Source organism: Cloeon dipterum, chromosome 4, assembly GCF_949628265.1.
Source record: "Cloeon dipterum chromosome 4, ieCloDipt1.1, whole genome shotgun sequence".
NCBI lineage: Eukaryota > Metazoa > Arthropoda > Insecta > Ephemeroptera > Baetidae > Cloeon > Cloeon dipterum.
In genome coordinates this window covers 6,780,556-6,800,502 of record NC_088789.1, presented here as the reverse complement: position 1 = coordinate 6,800,502, position 19,947 = coordinate 6,780,556, and the positions used below count along the sequence as shown (strand labels likewise).

Sequence of the window (19,947 nt, the reverse complement as noted above, 5' to 3'; positions counted from 1 at the left end):
TAACTCGCATCTCAATTTTATAGCATTGGTTTTTTAAAAATGAATTGCAGTCTACAGGGAAATAAAAAAAGAAGGATAATTATTTATTCAAAATTATAATTAGTATTGAAAATATGAGCAAAAGTGTTATGCGTCGCCTTGTTAAGATTGAGAATTCACAACGCAAAACGCAATTTTAGACTTCTTTTGTGATATTTGTTAGAGGCGGGAGGCGGGGTAACGCTCAGTAATAAGCTCATTGTCAGTACGTAATAGTCTATCAAACTAAGTGATAAGATTTTTCAGATTTTTTTACCACAAGGAAAACTATAAAACATGTTCTAAATCGGTGGACACATCCCCCGGGATTCCCCCGGTGGATCCACGGAGATTGGCACCTGGGGCATATACGTTTGCAGATCGTGGCATGAAAGCGACCTGGTTCCAGGAAAGGTGGTGGTAGGTCACACGGAGGCCTACGTTGGCTACAATGATGACGAGCACGCCAAAACAGATTACGAGATCCTCTGTGGAAGTGGCTATATCTGGAAATCTTTGATAAGTGGTGAATATGATGCGATCCCGAAAAACGCTGTGCCAGGGGGACAGGCTTCTGATGGCGAAATCCTGTACATTGGACTTGTACAGCATGAGGGCGTAGACGTTTGCGGAAAAGTAATATTTATATAAATTTTAAATATGGTGGGTTGCTAAAATCTCTAAAATTTTCAGATGCACCCCTCGCTTAACAAGTGCTTTGTACCATATGGCGGCAAGGAGTTGAGCTTTGATAATTTTTTTAAGGTCTTGTGTTTTGATGATTAAAATTCTTGGTTTTAAGTGAGAGATTTAATAAATCCGTAGAACATACATGAATCGTTGAATTCTCATTTTAAATATTTTCCCGATCAGCTTAGCTAAAAATCTTTCCCATTGGTTTGGATGGCTGTCGAATTTTAATCAGCGAAATGTGATGACAGTGCTACCATCCAAGGCTAACCAACCTGTTCAGTTCTGGCGCTAGGGGAAAAAAGAATCCAGATCAATGCGTTTGATTATTTTTCCAGTAAATGGAACTGATTGAACTGCTAACAATAGGGAAACAAAAGTAATTACTAACTTATGTTATCTATTTAAATGAAATTTCTCATGAGTAATGTCTGTAGAGTATATACTTTAATAAGAGTGATGTCATCTGTAGGTTTATTACGTATACTACGTTACACACATAATAAAGATTTTATAATTCTCAATGCAATTAAGGCAGGATATCAGTACTGCTATCAAAGCAAACAGGTGATAAGATCTTCGATACCGTGAGGAAAAACTAAGAAACAACATAAACTCAATTAATTCAGAAGAGTTTGATCATTTCTAAAAACTACTCAGTATTCAGTATAGAGCAAAAGTTTCAAAAATTCAAAATGCAGGGTTCATCTGATGCGTCCAAAGATACCTGGACTCAGAGTGACATCAACCAAATTCCTAGCTCAGCCGAAGCATTCGTTGGTGGGTATGATAAGGAGGATCAGCCAATTTTCGTTGCTCGGGCTTGGCACGAAGGCGACCTGATTCCAGGGAAGGCTAACCCTGCGCAAGGGAATGCGTTCATCAGTTGGAGCGGGAAGGAAGAAAGCAAAGATAACTTTGAAATTTTAACTGGCAAAAATTTCTTCTGGCAAACATTCTACGCTTCTGAAAAAAATGCACCTGAGGATGCAGTAGTCGGCGGGCACACTAATGACGGTGAGTCGCTCTATGTTGGAAAGGTTCATATAGACGGAGCTAACTCGATTGGAAAGGTAATAGTTTGTACACTTTTTTATAGAACAATTATATTCGTTTTTGTTAAATTTCAGATTCAACTTTCTCATGCTTCATGCTACGTTCCTTGGGAAGGTAAGGAGTTGGCTATGCCTTCCTGCGAAATCCTGATCAGGTATATTTTTTATTTCTGAAAGTATATGTTTATTTAGAAAATTTTACAAGAGCAGGCAATTCAGAATGAATTATCGCCTGGTCCTCGCTCAGCTGCTACATCAGCAGCAATTTAACAAAAAATAATGTGCATGGTAGTTTTGTCGTTTACAAAAATACAGTGTTGATAAATTTTTATTAATATCCGAAAATTAATAATTTGAACAGGATAATGATATTATTCCCTCATGAAAACAACAGAATTAATTGTGATATGAAGCAATTCGAAAGTTAAATTGTTTTTGCGTTTTGAATGAACTAAGATAAATGAGATAAATATTGCAAAAATTCGTAATTATACGAAGAGGAGCGAACGTTGTTTAGTACAAGACTTCAACTTAATTTTATTTTCAGAAAATAAGAATAATTGATGAATTAATGAAAAGTTGATTAGACAAAATTACTCTGCTGTTTCAGGGGAAAGGAAGGTGACTGGCTGAATGCGAATAGCGGCGATATCCCTTCTTCCGCATTTTCGGCAGGCAATGACCACCATGGACCCATATACGTTTGCAGATCGTGGCATGAGAGTGACCTGATTCCTGGCAAGGCGGTGCCAGCACACAAAGTGGCCTACGTTGGCTACGACGGCAATGAGCACATTAAGATTGATTACGAAGTCCTCTGCGGCAGTGGCTACAGTTGGATTTCTATGAGTAGCGGATATGACGTGATCCCGAAAAACGCTGTACCAGGGGGACAGGCTTCTGATGGCGAAATCCTGTACATTGGACGTGTACAGCATGAGGGTGTAGAAGTTTGCGGAAAAGTACAATTTTAAATTTTAAATAATAAATATGAAAGATCGCTAAAATCGCTTAATTTTCAGATTCACCCCTCGCATCACAGGTGCTTTATTCCGTACGGTGGCAAAGAGGTGGCTTTTGATAATTATTTTGACATCTTGTGTTTCGATAACTAATTTGAATTTTAGAAGTTTTAATGAAATCTTAGCACTCATGAATGGAAGAATTCTCATTTTAAAATATTTCCCCGATCAGCCTAACTAAAAATCTTTCACATTGGCTTGTACCGTTGTCGAATTTTAATCAGCTAAATGTGTCTCGCGTGCACAGAATCGATACACCACTCACCAAAGCAGGTCCGCGAAACATGTCAATATCAAATATTGCATAAACTAACAACTCTATAGCGGCGCTATAAATTCTACTTCGATGGCATCTCATTGAGGGGCGAAATCGAGTCGAATCGCCTAGTCAGCGCTGTTTGTTTACTTGGGGAGGAGCAGCAGGGAGTTGATATTGTCACGCGTGTCACATAATCAAAATACACTCACTTGATCAAAGTGCTTTCTGGCCATGACAGAACAGGCGCACTGCCGAGATGCACTTGCGACCGTTGATTGCGACACATCATAACATCCAACCATAATATGAGATCATTCCAAGATCAATTCTATACATTCATTTGAGCCGTTTCTATTTGTAGTTCTTATCGTTCTGATTACTGTCGCAAGCTGAGTCAATCGTGTGACATTTTCCAATAGTTAAATTCGGCATGAGTTGTTCTTGGACAACAACTTACCAAAGGCACACAGCGGCTTCTCAAATATTATCCATGCGTCATAATTTATTGTTAAATAATATTCTTTAACCAATATACAGTCAAGCGCTTTTCCAATATGATCCTCTGCAGTTGTCTATATAAAATGGATTTTGTTTTGCAGTACTGCTGGCTGCATGTAGTTATCAGTACGAGAACGTGCATCAAGATAATTTTTCACTTCTAATATTTTCAATCGATATAAATATAGCCACCCATCAGTGCATAGGTATAATCTGTGTATATTGTTATAGTTCAACTAATAATTTTCCGTAATATCATAACAGCTGACTTAATAGTTCATCCTTAAATGGTTAACAATAGCTAAACCCACGTAAATATTTACCCAATTAACCTTACTCGGCGATCAGTAGAAAGGTATATTAAGTGCGGGAAAATCATTTGTTTAGTACTTCGCCTTCTTATCGGTTTGAAGGGGAAACATTATGCCTCTGATTTGAACTGATCAGGCGACAAGACGACTTCTTTTTGGGCAATATACCCGTACTGAAACTGGTGAGCTATAATATTTTTTTCAATATGCCGAATTGCTTAATGCATATTAAGTTCACATTACCAGGGCAATAGGTGAATTGGTTTAGATTTCAGACACTTAATTTCCTTGATTTTATCATTTCCAGTTAACGTCATTATTAGACTTAGAAACGAGAAGCAATGAAAGCAACGTTTACCAATACGGCAAAATTATTAATTTTAATGTGCTCTCACTAATGCAATTGACATTTTTGCCATAATATTGATAGCAACTATATAGATAGATGTATATGATAAGGAAGTCATTTGCACTCATTTACTTCTGTAAAGAATTTCACTGATAATTACCGAATCGATATTAATCCTTAAGAAAAAAATCTCCCAACATTTGAAATCTTCTTGATAAAATTTTTAGTTGAATTATTCAACTTTTGTTCTTAAACATTAAAAATGATAAGTACTAAAAAAAAACTCCATTTAAGGCATAACAAATTCCTCCGCACTTCTAAACTATGAATACTTAGAAAATTAATTGTATTTAATTAAACTCTAAGTGGTTATCCATAAGCTGTAAACACTCGTACTTAATTATTAGAAAAGTAAATGAAAAATTTATGGACAACGATAAAATTTCATTTAACTTAAGAATTACATTTTCAATTGCCTTTAATCAAATAAATTTTCGTACTGCTGCTTAATGTATATACTGTTAGTGTATTTCATAAAGTGACGTTGTAAAATAATCTGTCTGTTTTTATAAATATTGTTGACTTTGGACCTCTTTAGTTATCAAGCGCTTTGTGGACGCTGAATTTGTGATAAAGAGTGATTGCAACAATTTAATGAGCCTCGCCTTAAATTTTATTTTTCCTTAAACGACGAAATTTCTCTTGCAACCTAACGCGTTGCTCATTTTAAAATTAGATTTCATACAGGATAACATTATAATATAGCAAGCAGGATAGTCACGGCGGAAAATTCAAAATTATACAGAAATGCTTCACATAACTCTATTATATAACAAATTTAATTTAGATCTGATAGCTGATGAAACTCTCATATTAAAGAAACGGTGGCCCCTATTAATTTAAATTCAGTGTTTACCAATATTTTAATATCCGGGATTCAACGAGTTGCTATTGACTTTTGTTCGACGCGTTTTTTTCCATACGCCACTCCTTCCTGAACCAAGGTCAGTTTTTTGTTTTTCTCCATGCGCAACATCCAAGAGCTACGAAATGGAAACAAAAACTTGCACTTTTTAAGCATCATCTCGTCATTATGTATCATGCTCTGGGATTCGGACAATCAAGCTGCGCGAGATGTGCTAATTGGCACGCAGCAGCAGAGCCTAACCTTGGCAAACATCTGTATACTACGACTGCACTCATCGACAAAATGTGTCTCTTACCGGCAACAGGGCACATTCATCCCACTACGACGTGTTCTATAGCGTTTTGTGCAGATAATAGCGCATAACTCACTCTATTGACTGTTTTCTATGAATTTTGCGCGCCTCGCTTCGTGAATAAATAGAACACACGCACTTCTGAATAGATTGTTGACAGCGATTTTAATTGGAGCCGATAGCTGTAGAGGTGCTCGCTCTTGCACGAGCGCAACGAGTGCTCGCACTTGTTTTTATTCGGCGCAAATAATGTAATGCTTAAATGCCTCTATTGCCGATGCGTCGTGCTACACGTGCACATTCAAAGATTTTGCAAAAATGCGATGGCAAAAACGCAGGCTAAAAAGCACGTAGGCTTTTTTCCTTATTGTTGTGATGCGCTCGTGGATCGAGTGTCCACAAGGAATTTCATTATCGAGGCCGGCTGGACAAGTATGCAACAACCTGAACACATTATTTTTGCCTTTTGCGGCAGACCGCAGCTGAAATTTTGTAATGCGCTTATCACCTGACGCAGTCACGTAGAACTTGGTAACAAAAAGACTGTGCTGGTGCTGGTTCACAAATGAATTCTGGACAGACTAAACAAGATTGTTAAATTATTTCCTAAGCTTTCAATGAAGTGTTCATTGTTTCTAGAGTTTGTCTGATAATACTTGGTATTCAAACAAAAGCAAGACTATTTGAATATTGAAAACTTAATTGTATTGCCAACTAATAGTGAAAACTTATCTTAGTTTGAGTAAAATTAGATAATATATTGCTTAACATGCCAATGCTGATGTCATTTCATTATTGTGTTTGCCCAGACAGTTGAACTTTCATGGTCTGAAAACAAGAGAAATGAAATCATCATGAATCTGTTATTTGGTAGACTCGAATAAAAGCTATTAAGATTTATTGACTCTAGCTGATATGCAAAAAAATTGGATCTCATTTAATCTATTTTATTTTGCAACCAAATAATCAATCAGAAATATTTGTTCAGAAGGATATATAGAATAATTAGCGATGATGTGCTTTAAAAATTAAGTGATAAATTTATAATAATATTCAGAAAAAATTAAAAAATTAATATTTCATGCTCGTGATGCACATTGGCTCAGTGGAGGACGTGTCTCGGATACACTAAAATTAATTTACTTAAAGATTGTGAGAGGTTATCATTGCGTGCAAGAGATGTCAAAGTCCGACTAGCTTGAAACAAAGGAGATTAGTGGAGAAGTGGAAACGCAAGATCGTGGATGAGCTATTGACGGCGATCGCCCGCCTCTGCCACTACATCTTTGTCCACCGACCGCTTCGTATCTCTCTTGCTATCACTCCCGCTGTAAGTACTCGTTGTACGCACTTGTGTTAGCGCCGATGGTATTTTTTTGCTCTTGCGCTCGCATTGCTACAGTCCATGCTCTGGCACAACAATTTTCTGCTTGCACGCGATAGGGCCGGTAATTTATTCCTGTATTTTTTCATAGCCAGTGCTTGTTCTTTCTTACGCTCGTTCTGTGAAAAACGCTTCCTTGCTGCTTCTGTGGACGATATAATTCGTTCTTGTGATAGATAAAAGTTAATTTAGTATTTAAGGAGTTTATTTTATTAAACGTGCTGCCAGTGTTAGCAAAAGACACAAGACACTCAATCTGATTTAATCATATGGTAATAGTTAATTTATTCCGGTACTTCATTTAAAGCAACGAGGCCGAAGATCACTTCAAAATTAGAATCAGATAAACAGTTCACCCTTCAAAAATCTTATCGAAACTTTAATACGCCTGTCACACATTATGTTGAAGAATTTAATGTATGACATTGTAAAACACCCACGTGCTCATCAAACATATTGGAATAATCTTATCATTTTTTTGCTTGAGAGTTATACCAACCGCATAGCTTGTTTTGTGCCGTAAAAATGAATATTTAACAGTCAATATTGCTAGATGTTGCTTTATCATTTTGTTATCAGTTGAAGCATCGTCCTCTACAAAACAACGTCTCTGAGTCAAAGGTTATGCCCCAGAAACTCATATAAAAACGATTTATTTTCCAGCATAATGTCTGCTCGATTCGCTCTGCAGAACGAGCCCCTGAGCGCCAAGGACGAGGCGAAGGCGAAAAAAGAGCTTCGCGAAACGCCAGAGCTGCGAGCTACAGAACTTGCGAAGCTCAAAACATTGGTAAAAGGTAAAAATCCATCCAAAAAGCATGGGACATCGACGAATAGAATTTAAAATAAAATATAAGTATACAAATCTAAATAATTCTCACAAAGTCCAATCCGAACACTTGTCTTGAAATTCCACTTTCTTTTTAAGATTGGTGATCCCTAAACGTCTAGAATTTACTTTGGTTAAAATTCGAGTTAAATTTCTGGTGTTTGGCTCACTTTCTTTCGAGTGTGGCCATGTGTATTTAATTAAATAGCGGGTCTGATTAAAAAGGAGCATTTTTTTGCACCGCTAAAGAGATCAGACCTTTTTATGTTTGTTGGGTAAAATATTTCTCCAGCAGTTGATTGGAAATGTTAAGTCGAGCATTTAAAAATGTTGTTCTTTCAAAAGAAACTGTTTCCTAAAGTCAAGTAAAATATCTACGTTCTTATTTTGTGACTCAAAATATACACTATTAGATTTCAAAGAGCTGTCTGAAGTTCGATTTGTAACGTGATTTCTTAAAAATTTCCAGCGGAGCCCGGCCTTATTTGGGGCGACTCCGATGAATTTTTGACGGCATTCCTCAGACCATCACACTGGTATGCAGAGAGTGCGTTGGAACTGGTAAGTTCAGCCAACATTCTAGTAAAAATAATTCATCCGCCAAAATAAAATGGCGAGGTAAAATTTGATATAAATATTTGTTAAATAAAAAATATTTATTTACACAAGTTCATTGTAAGCTTGTGCGCGAGCCTTTATTGCGATACCAGTGCATAAATTAACTGCATGTGTTGTTGAAACGCAACCGGCAGTTGCTTTTTCATTTTGTTTATCAACGAGATAATTACATATTGCGGTGAATCATGCGAGCATGTTAATGATGCGGCATCAGCTGAAGAGCCGTGTGTTATGAAAGGGTTTTTATGTGCAACGCACGTTTGGATAAAAAGAGCTAAAATTGCGATATTCTTGACAGATCAAAAGAATTGCGGACTTCCGCTCGAAGAATTGGTCCCTGATCAGTGATTTGGAGCCTAAGACTGAGGAACAACGTATCAACAGCAATGTGGTCAACGTCATTCCTGAAAGAGACCAAGAAGGGCGCAGGATGCTCCTGGTGAACTGTGGAGGTAGTTAATTTGTTTTGCCATTCTTACTCTATTTCTATTAGATACTATGAATGATTTAAAAATATTAATTGTTTTTATTAATTTAAATAATTTGTGTATTAGGCTCATGGGAACCAAGTGAAGTAAACACTGACCATCTGTTCCGATTGCTCTATCTGGTGCATTTGGCCGCGCTTGAAGAGCCTGCAACTCAGGTATACTTTATAATTGGAATTACATACGCAATTATTTAAAAATTGAACTTCAAATCAGTGTCTGATAATTTATAAAATTTTAATTTTTAAATGATATTTTAAAAATAGTTAATGATAAAAATTCAGTTCCCATTAACAACTGCCATAAAATGTTAGTTTCACATATTTGATATTTTTTCAGGTGAATGGAGTCGTCGTGATCATGGACTTCAAGGGGATGGGCATGAAGCAAGTCAAGGCCTTTACGCCTGGATTCTCCATGCGCCTGCTTACGTTTATCCAGGCTAGTAATAATTTAATTAACGAAGAAGCATTTCCAAACTTCATGCACGTTTTATTTGATTTTTAGCACGCAATGCCCATGCGCCTTAAAGCTGTGCACATCGTAAAGGAGCCGTTCGTCTTTAACATGGTCTTCCAGCTGTTCAAACCGTTCATCCAGGAAAAGCTGAAGACTAGGGTAACAAAACCTAATTAATTTTAATTCACCATATGTGCCACATCTTATTTTCTTTTCCCCCTATTCTCTCTTACTTTTGTAAGAGTTTTTATTCATAAATATTACTAGTTATATTTTAATAAAAAAAAAACAATTTTACCGTTTCAAGTTAAATAAAAAATAAATTTTCCAGATGTTCTTCCACGGAGACAAAATGAAGAAATTGCACGAGCACATTAGCCCCTCTTGCTTGCCTGAGGACTATGGCGGCTCTCTGCCCAAGATCAACTACGGAGGCAAGGAATGGTTTAAGCCTCTCATGACTGCTGAGAAGAGCGTAAAATGTAATAGAGCAGACATGTTAGATATAATTTATATGAGTTTAAAATACTTTAAAATTTTCCAGACTGGCAGACGATCGGACTCGAGAAGGATTTGAAGAAATGAGGACCAAGTCTATCTGCCCATATTTCGCCAAAATGATAAATATGATAGTATCCGCAGCTAATTACATCAAGCGTAAATTAAGAGTTGTTAAGCGTTGCATGTGCTTTTCAAAATTATTCGTATGATGCTCATTTTTTCCATGGAATAATTCCTAAGTTCCATTTTATTTTACAGCTTTGGTTACTGTTACCAGCCAATTAAAAGATCGGCTAAAGGTTTTATTGTTCCTCCATTGCTAATTTTCACTCTGATCTGTTCGTCCAAGCAACGGAAAATCACACGCATCTCCTTTTTTAAGTTTCCTCTCGTATCAAATTCATACTGAGACTAACTATTTTATGAGTCACAGTTTCCGTTGCCTAGATTTATTTTTACTTTGGACGAACGCACCAGTTTATAAATTACGATACAACCGTTCCTATTATCACATTTTGGTTACCATTTACTTGAGCAGGTTTTGCCGGTGATATATTTTATGCACGCCTCCTGTTGTGTGTACCACTATGATATTTGTGCATCGAATAAATTGCTCAACTATTAACTATTTTTATACGAAACAAGTGTTCACAGCCTCACTATGCAGAGGCTTTATATCCGCTCCAAAAATTATCACGTGATAAGTATAACTATGACTGTACGCTTATCTGGAGAAATAAAATGACAAAATGCAATATAATACAACCGAGCTATCTTAATGATTTATACCGTACGGTTAGGAGACCTGTTTAATGAAGGCTAAGCTAGTTTTTAAAATAATAATGTTTCATAAAATGAATAAATATTACCTGGCGCTGTTTCCATTCACCTACAGAAAATGTATGTGTTGTTGAACAATATTTTTTTTTAATTTACCTGATATCATTGATAAATTTAAGATGGATACTTTGCTGATTAAAGATTATTTAGCATTGAGCCTTCGAGACTAATTAAGGTGTTTGCCAAAAAAGAGAGGCACATTTTTGGCATTATCACGTTCAATCAGTTTAGCAATGAAGTGTTAAACACTACAACATAAATACATATATGTATTAACTTAAACCCAATTAGATCATAAAATTGAGAAATTTGATAATTAAATATAATAAAAGTTATATGCAAATATAATCAAAGTGTTCGTCATTCATGCTTAATCGTTTGTTTAATTTTAATTCCATTAAATTTCACTAACAATGGCAAAAATTGACTAGCAATTCGTTAAAAAATGAGTCAGCGTTGTCACATGCCGCACTTTCCGCCGTTGAGGCCTGAATGGGTAATAATTATTCTATATTATGATGCAATCAGAATTGAGTTGAAATTAAAAAAGTATTGAGTTAATATTTTAGAATCAAAATATAAATACAACAAGAAAGTCTAGGACTGATTTTGGTAGGATTTATTTATTATTTACTGCAACCATATATTCATCCTCACGTAAATAAATCGCTGGAATTGCTTATTAATCGACCAACACGTCATTTCGCTTTTTGCTTGACTTGTAGGACTGCGGATATCCAGTCAATGAAAATTGCGTGGGAGTTTTATGAAAAAATATATGTATTGGGTTCAGTGACTGTTCTGTGACTGCTGACAATGAGTCACACATCAGCAGCTGAGAACAACGAGTTGTGTGACGGCACTGACGGCCGTTTATTTATACATTCATCGGCGCCTCACGCACAGAAAAGCTGCAGTCACCAACAGAGACACACCGTGAGGTCTATTATTCGATATTTTCGTGCAGTGTTGCGTTCCTCACACACATCATCCACTTTGAACATTATCAAATTTAACATTTTTTAAGGACAACTTTGTAAACTGGTTTGAGCTAGGCTATATCCAGAGTTGTTGTTGAGAGGTAATTGCACCTGCGTGTGCTGTGCAGCCTACAGTGCACTCACCGCGGCAGACTGCAAGCCACTGATTGTGTGAGCACCAGCTGGTTGGCCCTGTTGTTGCCTTGTCTATCTGCTCGAGTGAGTCTATTATAACGTAGACTGAAGTACGGTGCAAGCAGTATCACAGCCCGCTCTCTTGGCGCTCCACAGACCCGAAAAAGTAAGGCAAAATCTTATGAATGAATAATTTATTAAACGCAATTACGCAAAATCTAATCTTTCGTTAATTTCTATGCTCATAATGTTTGTTCGTTCGATGTAATTTTGAAAATCTCATTTAAAGACTCAATATAGCCCTAATGTATGCCCAAATTTTATAATAGCGCAAACCTTTTTCGTAAAGGTTACAATAATTATACAAATTACTATATTTTGCTAAGCCAAGAATAAACAATAAATTGAATTTATAAATTATATCAGAATATCAGAATAAACAATGGTATTTGTTTTTTGAGTGAGTAGTGTACTCTTTTTACTCTTATTATGGTGCCTTTCATAACTGTTGCGAATAATATATAGAATTTACTAATGTGACTTTAAACAAGAGAAATCAGTGTATATTATTATTCTCCATCGCATTCATTGTCTTCGGCGCAGTTCCTCAACTGATCAACTCTCTCGATCTCTCCAAGCGTAGGCAGTGCCTACACAAATAAAGTAATTTCTTAGTATTTTTCCTACTTTTCAATATCAAACTTTTCTTTAAACACATATCGCACTTTAAAGATCGTACTATCAGAGCCGGGAGTGGATTTTAATTTGCCCTTGGGCTCGCCAGCCTGTTTGTGATATAAGCATGCATGTTATCCGTGGCTCTCCAACTCACTCCAGCGCTCATTGTTTATCGCAGGGAGAAAGTGAGTGTGAGAGTTTGAGCTTCCTCTGCGGCCTCGCTCGCTGGCTCGAGCACCACAACTGTACCAACTGTGAATCAGTCTTCGCTCCCGACGCTGACAGGTAAGTTCGCGTCTTTTCAGATGCTCACTATTTATTTTTTATCTTGTCACTAATTGCTGACAAGTGAGGTCCGTTTATGATTATCTCTGATTTGTAGCTCTGCGGCATTTGCTAAATTTACGTTATCGATAAGCCACGTATTTTTGCTAAGCTTGACTGCAATAATCACAATCAAATTATATAAGCCATGCTAAAAAACAAAATTAATTGAAATCTGACAATACCCAAGAAGATTTTTATGAGAATTAAAAAAGGTATAAAAAAATTCCATCCATAGAGCTCCCACCTTGTTTTTTGTAGTAAAAGTTGTGGCTCACCTGATTTCCTAAATTAAGCGTGCCGCTTGCGTAAGTAAAATCACGCCAGCCAGCCGAATACTTTAATACACAGGAGAGATTTGCGTAACTGCTGCGGCGCGGCAAACACCGGCTGCGCACCGAAAACTCAACTCAATGGGCCGGTTCCTGCTTTTTGTTATTATTTATGTGGACAGCAGTAGTTTCATACTTACTGGTTTCTTCGCACTGTTGCATTTAAATCGGCCTTCAAATTTCAAGTTATTTCCAACGCCTCCAGTGGGGAATGGTTCGAAGGAGCTGAATTAATACCCGTGAGCATTTTGCTTTAGTTTTATCAAGTCTTGCTTGGCATTGCAGCATTCAAATGGGCGTAATTAATTCTATATTCAGAAATATATATGGTAACGAGAGATAAATTATAATGGCAAAAGTACCATAAGTGGAAGGCAGTGTGAAAATTTAGGTACTTGTTTTGGAGGTCAAGGCAATTGTAAACGCCTTGTCACAAAATTTCACATTTCATTTGGAAATTAATTTAATTTTTCCTCTACAGGATGACGGATAAATTAGAATCAGCCTCGCTGTTGATCGGCGACAACTTCTGGCTGCGCTTCGAAATCGAAGACATCGAAGGGGAATGCGTGGAAAAAGCGCGAAAAGAGCTGCGGGAAACCGAGGAAAACCGGTCGGCGGGAATTGAAGAGTTGCGTGAACTTATCAAAGGTAAGGAAGAGGCGACCGCCGCCTCGACGCAAGGTCAGCGTGACGAAGCTCTAACTCCAACTTAATTTTAATGTTATGCGTTGGTGGCCCTTTCAATTATCGCCTTAGTTTTAGGATTCCCAGTGTTGACTCGAGACGAGATTTTGTATTGTGCTTTCACTCCATTTGCTCTCGAAAATTTGGTATTATCCTATTCAAAGCGCTGCTCTGAAGTAGTGTGGTTCCATTTTCACTTCAATTAGCACGCAAGGACACTTACCGTCGACACTTATCGTCGATGTTCATGACGAGTCAATTCCAACTCGCTTCTTGCTGGTTTGCACCTTTCCTGCATGCGTGAATCAGTTTCACTTGAGGAATGTCTTGTGTTTGAATTTAAGACCCAGGACCCAGGTGCGGGGGTAGTAACAAGGTCCATTTCTGGACTGGGCTACTTCCCCAATGAGGCCAGAGCACCCATGTTACTGGTACACGGAGTTGTTCTCTATCAGGGGGTCACCCATCGATTAGAAAATGCAACTTTCAAATATCGCTGCAGCATCAATTCTTGGAAATATTCAGCCTATTAAAGAGCTTTGTATCCTTGTGAAGTGAAATCCGAGTGATGCAGCTGACTGTAAAAATAAACTGACGCAGCCCGTACACCATCCAATTGATTTATAACACGCGCGGATCAAATGTACGTTGTTGGGGGGTCGATTTTTGTCACCTGAGGCTGCACACTCAATTCAAATTATTATATTGAGTGCAAGGCTGGCGAGCAGCTCGTGGTGCGTGACTAAGGGAATTGCTTTTAGCTCTCGTTCGCATGGGAAGGAAAATTTCCATTATGACCGCGTATATTGCGTTATGCCACAATTACTGGCACACCGCCAATCTCGGAGTCGACATTATCGCATGATTGATTATAAAAACGGTCAAAGACGCATATTGCTTTGTCATTTTCTGCAGTAAACTGTATTGATGAATAAATTATTATTGGCGAAGGTCAGGAAAAACTTTGCGTCTTATAATAAATTGCCTATTTTTTCAGCCGATAAGGACTTGAAATTTCCCATTGAAGATGAAGGAAGGCTTCTCATCTTCCTTCGTCCGTGCAAATTTTATGCCGCGAGTGCTTACGCTCTGGTAAAAACTGCCAATAATTGTACCATCACGTACGTGTCATTAAATAAGTTCAAATTATCTTTCAGATAAGGAGATACTACCAATTCAGACTAAAAAATCCTAAAGTGTACCACGAGTTGAAGCCTACAAGTGAGAAAAATTTGTTTGAGCAAGATATCATCACGGTGCTTCCAAAGAGAGACGCGTGGGGTCGCAGAATTCTGCTGATTGAGTCTGGCGCCAAGTGGAATACCAGTCTCTGCACGCTGGACGAGATTTTCAGGGGATGTGCGCTGTTTCTGGAGGCTGCAATGGTCGAGCCAAAAACGCAGGTGAAAGAAATTAATTACTAAATCACCTCACCACGCGGGTATTGGAAAATAAGGCATTTTTAATAAATATGTGGGTAGGAAAAATAGCCTCTCAACTATGGTTGAAAAGCGAAGGATTGTTTTACTGAATTTTATACTTCAAGTTTAATCTCCTCAATACAGACAGCAATAAATCATTCTTAAAGTTCAAATGTTCCCACAATTAAGACGTAATCTTTTCTGGTAATAAGTTATTTTTTAACATTATTTCGTTGAATACGATCGATTTTTCAGATCAAAACGAAGAAAGTTAGTTAATTTCAAGCCAATAATTAATTATTGATGGCAAAAGATCACTTTTTATCTTCTAAAAATTTATTTTGCAAGTTGGACTAGACCACCAAATAAAGTACTCATTCGCGCGTCTCATACGGCGCCAACGCAAAAACGAGCAGTGAACATTGATCTCCATTTAAATATGTTGTCTGTTGTACACGTTTTGCGCCTATATAATAACTACTTCATTCGTTGAATAAATTGCTATCAATCAAGCAGCAAATTAAACAATTTAATTAACAGGTGTCTGGCGTAGTTGTGATACTGGATCAAGCTGGCTTGAGTTTGAGCCATGTGATGCAATTTACGCCTGGATTCGCACGTGCAGTCGTTCAGTGGGTTCAGGTGTGGATCCTTACAATTAATTTCATGATCCAGCCGTTTAATCACAAATACAAATTTCAGGATTGCCTGCCCGTCAGATTGAAGGGAGTGCACATTGTAAACCAGCCGTATATATTTAATATGATATTTGCGGTCTTCAAACCGTTTATGCAAGAGAAGCTTCGAAAAAGAGTGAAAAATAAAACATTAATTATAAACTCGGCTGCTAATTTGTCTCTTAACACTCCATCAGATACACTTCCATGGCACCAACAGGCCTTCTATCCTAAAACACATTAACCCAGAAGCCCTTCCAGAGCGATATGGTGGAAAGTTGGACCTGCCGGATGTGACTGGCGAGCAGTGGTACAGCCTCATGGCCCCAAGGAATAAGGATTATGAATGTAAGCCATCCAGATATGCTTCCGTTACATTTAATGGAATGCATGCCAAGAAAAGATTTTTAAACTATTTCAAGTGTTTTTTTAGCATCCTTCAAAGCTTTTGGCACCAAATTTACAGTAAAATTACGTTTTTCTCTTGCAGTGGTCAACACATATGGCTACATCAAGGAATAGATGAGCAGCACTATCTTCCCAAATGTGATACTGCGAGAGAACACTTTAATTCTTTTAACATTATGCAAGAAGCACTATTAATATTTAAGGATAAGCCAGTAAAGCTTTAAAATGCGGTGTTTGAACAAGATAAACCATGCTGCAGTGAAGATTTTCTTACAATAATTTTTATATATTGTGGACAAAAAATAAACCAAACAAACGTAAAAATCTAAAAATATAGTTAAATCAAACACAATTCCGCCTTAAATTAAATAAAAAATATCACAATTTGTAGTAAATTGCATCAGAGAGTTCATCCTTCAATCTTGTCAGGGTTGTTGTTATTGTATCCATAGGAATTAACGGCTAGAAAAGAGTAAGTTGGTCGTTAGACATTGGTGATTATGTAGAAAATTAATTTAATACCTTGGTATTCCTTGTCAAGCTGAGACAATAGCTTGTACCAGTCCATGCCAGTGAGTCTTTGCGCATCACACTCGCCCTTGTAGCAGGGCAACAAGGCCTCTTTGTTAATGTGCTTCTGGAGAGAGGCGCGATCCTTGCCGTGGAAGAAAATCTACAAAATTTGCGCAACCTCATAAACATTGACACAAAAATTAACTGTGAAGGCATTGTTTTCATACTTGGCTCAATATGTGCCGCTTAATATTAAAAATTAAACGTACCCTATTCTTTAGCTTCTCTCGCAGGAACGGCTTGAACAGTGCGAATACCATGTTGAAAATGTACGGTTGGTTGACGATGTGAACGCCCTTGACTCTCATGGGAATGCTATCCTGAAAGTCGACAATCTAGAGTTAAATATCAGGTCTTTGCGACACGCGCGAGCAATTAAAGTCGTAGCAGGTTTGTAAGCTAATCTTCGCCCTTTTAGATTTGATACAAAATAGTGTGTTCAAAGCGCGGGAGAAAGCGGAGGCTATAAATATTGGGCCAAGAACGCAGTCGAGTGCAACGAATTGTGTTCACGCTAGAGAAGCGCCAATGACACTCACGCTGCAGCTTGCAATCTATTATTTGATAATGCTACAATCTCATAGAATTTTAGAAAATTTGAAGAGTTGCTATAGCCGGAGACTTAAACGAGTGATTTTCAAAATATTTGTTCCTCTCTTTTAAACCTTTGGAAAAACGCAAATTGAAATGATTGTAAATACTCTTAACTAAATTTTCATTTACCTGAAGCCAGTCGACGATTCTTTTGGCGAAGGGCGGCGTGAATTGACAGACCTGTTGTAAAGATAATCCGTCCATATCAAAGATCACGACGGAACCAGCCACCTGGAAAGGATATTTTGCTGTAAGACCTATTCGATTTCACTTTTATTGTAAACGTATGATATAAACCTCAAATTACACAAAATTGCATCAGGTGCACAGAATGGCTTGGTTTGATTTAGTTAAATTGATATATTTAATAGCTTATTGTTAGGTATTTTGTTAAGCTCAGACAGCAATTATCGGAATTATGACACTTTCTATTTAAATGCGTTTAATAGCTATACACGGTCATGCATCCTAATGCAAACATAATTTTTTATGTTTACATTTACATACGTATATTTAATAAGTGTTTCACCTGAGAGCAAGGTTCCAGTAGCGCAGCTTCAACGAACAGGACGCATCCTTTGAAAACCTCATCCAAGCTGCACTCGTTGTGCTTCCACTTCTCTGCGAGTCGATAAATAATTTGAAAATGTTAAAACAGATTACTCATGCTGTCACTTACTTCCAAGTTCCATTACCAGGATGCGACGGCCTTTGTTGTCTCTGTTGGGCAGAACGGTCAGTATATCCTGCTCGAATATGTTTTTCTCCTTTGAAGGGATCAAGCCAGCGTAAACTTTGCTGTGTTTCACCTTGAACTGGTAATATCTCTTGACCTGAAATTATGTATAGACTTGTACCACAGTTCCTTTCTCAAGCCGCCAGATAAATTCACGTTATAAATGAACCAACGCAGATGCTAATGTAAGCAGTCAACACGAATATTAATCTCGTAATCTGCCTATATAATTACGCGGCAAGCAGAACTTTTTAAAGAAGCTTGACTTAAAAAAATTTAATCGTTCTCCTGCAAGTTGAATATAGAAAATATTTCACAGCAAGCATGAAATTTCAAAACTAAAAGGTCAACTCGTTTCTTCATGTGTATTTAAATTAAATATTATGCATACCTGTTGATAGGCGCTTTCGGCGTAAAATTTGCAAGGGCGGAGGAACATAATGAGATATTCGTCATTCTCCCAAGGCACGTTCAACTCCTTGTCGGCTGAAAAGTTCGTCGGATAGTAAATTAGTTTGATTTGTTTTTATTATAACAGCCACGTGCATTCGTGAAAATAATTTATCGTAAGTCACGGTCAGTCATTAAGTTGGATTGAGTGTGCACATTTTAAAAGTGCAAACGTCACGCAAGCGTCAAAGCACATTAGGACGAGAGACGTAATGACATTATGTTTGAACTTTTCGCAATTGTTAGAACAGGACGCAGAGTTTCGGCGAATCATTTCATCGCCTTTTGTGCCCTCACAATGATGAATCAGCTTATATATTTAATAAAGAATATCAGTCCGTATAGCCGCAAGAGATATTGCTCAACAGATGGTTTTAAGAGCTTAAAGCCAGTTAAAGTTATTTTGCAATACGATCAACGTTCTCACAGTGCAATAACCAGCAATTTGATCATTTAGCACGTTTACAGCAACGTTGAAATTAAACAAAAATATGCACAGGCTGCTAAAACTCAGTCATTATGTAAGGTGTGTTTGGCTTTCCATTCATTATTTATATCCCTGCGGTTTAATTTTCTCACGCCACTCTAAGGCCACACTAGCGATTTGTTTGAAAGTAAAATCAGAATGTGGAAATATTGCTCTTAATTAAAATAAAATAATTTATTGATAAAAAATGGCAGCTCTTATTTTAATACCAAAAATTTCGTTTCTTAAGAGCAGGAAAATAAAAGATGAAATAATATTTCTCGATACCGACCCTTCAGCAAATCGCGCAATTCTTCCACAGCCTTGGCCACAACATCAGGGTTCTCGCGAAGTTCCGCCCTGGCCACCTCCAGAAGCTCAGGCGTCAGGTCGTGTCGGTCGATGGTTAGGGTCGAGTGGCCCAGTTGGACGACGGGAATCGGCTCCTTGGTCAGCATTGTCTCTGTCCCGAGCACGACTGCAGAGTGAGCGAAAAGCCAGTGCACACTCAGGTTCGATACTAGCGCATGCACTGACTTTGCTGATTCAGGTTTCACCTGCAGACCCCCTCTCCTCCTCCACCGCCGCTCGCGATTAATTTATATAGCTCGTTATTGGGTAGTAAAACACGGCTGCCCCGGGTTCGTACGCATAATATTGTTTTGGTCGGGTGCACGAAAACTTCTCAACTAGTTCCTAAAGAGCAAAGACATTAAACTTGCGCAAGTTGTCTAGTCAAAACTGGATGCCCAAAATTTGCATAGATTTCAAGTCATGTGTCTGTGCATCTAATTGGTCCTAATTCATATTCTAATGACTTCCGGAGCGTTGGGAGATTTAAATTCCTGTTGTAATGTAAATGTCACTGTAAAAAACAATGACATTTTTCGTTTTAAAACCCACGCAACGTGAACAAAAAAGAGCAGCTGTATTATTTAAAGTTTT

General features: G+C 37.6%; 4 protein-coding genes across 5 annotated transcripts; 3 read left to right on the top strand and 1 right to left on the bottom strand.

The window, feature by feature from the left end:
- The first annotated feature begins 1,403 nt into the window (after positions 1-1,403).
- On the top strand, positions 1,404-2,920 carry LOC135944038 (uncharacterized). Its single transcript, XM_065490723.1, has 4 exons — positions 1,404-1,781; positions 1,839-1,918; positions 2,374-2,725; positions 2,786-2,920. The coding sequence occupies exons 1-4, from the start codon at positions 1,404-1,406 to the stop codon at positions 2,876-2,878; spliced, it is 903 nt and encodes a 300-aa protein (XP_065346795.1). The 3' UTR covers positions 2,879-2,920.
- Positions 2,921-4,016: 1,096 nt separating this feature from the next.
- On the top strand, positions 4,017-10,466 carry LOC135944040 (alpha-tocopherol transfer protein-like). Of its 2 annotated transcripts, none has more exons than XM_065490727.1 (9): positions 4,017-4,035; positions 7,470-7,603; positions 8,105-8,196; positions 8,552-8,705; positions 8,808-8,899; positions 9,081-9,182; positions 9,249-9,359; positions 9,532-9,682; positions 9,745-10,466. In XM_065490727.1, the coding sequence occupies exons 2-9, from the start codon at positions 7,474-7,476 to the stop codon at positions 9,783-9,785; spliced, it is 873 nt and encodes a 290-aa protein (XP_065346799.1). In that variant the 5' UTR covers positions 4,017-4,035; positions 7,470-7,473; the 3' UTR covers positions 9,786-10,466. The 2 variants fall into 2 exon arrangements, with proteins under 2 accessions (XP_065346799.1, XP_065346798.1); XM_065490726.1 differs by lacking the exon at positions 4,017-4,035 and adding an exon at positions 6,592-6,752.
- A 913-nt stretch (positions 10,467-11,379) lies between these two features.
- LOC135944037 (clavesin-2-like) lies at positions 11,380-16,515 on the top strand. The gene is made up of 10 exons (XM_065490722.1): positions 11,380-11,477; positions 11,569-11,822; positions 12,513-12,619; positions 13,472-13,641; positions 14,675-14,769; positions 14,835-15,080; positions 15,639-15,740; positions 15,801-15,911; positions 15,973-16,123; positions 16,266-16,515. The coding sequence occupies exons 4-10, from the start codon at positions 13,473-13,475 to the stop codon at positions 16,295-16,297; spliced, it is 906 nt and encodes a 301-aa protein (XP_065346794.1). The 5' UTR covers positions 11,380-11,477; positions 11,569-11,822; positions 12,513-12,619; position 13,472; the 3' UTR covers positions 16,298-16,515.
- On the bottom strand, positions 16,443-19,539 carry LOC135944044 (alpha-tocopherol transfer protein-like). The gene is made up of 8 exons (XM_065490732.1): positions 19,295-19,539; positions 18,478-18,572; positions 18,030-18,183; positions 17,880-17,971; positions 17,480-17,581; positions 16,966-17,076; positions 16,706-16,856; positions 16,443-16,645 (listed from the first exon to the last, which is right to left on the bottom strand). The coding sequence occupies exons 1-8, from the start codon at positions 19,458-19,460 to the stop codon at positions 16,593-16,595; spliced, it is 924 nt and encodes a 307-aa protein (XP_065346804.1). The 5' UTR covers positions 19,461-19,539; the 3' UTR covers positions 16,443-16,592.
- Between the last annotated feature and the right edge of the window lie 408 nt (positions 19,540-19,947).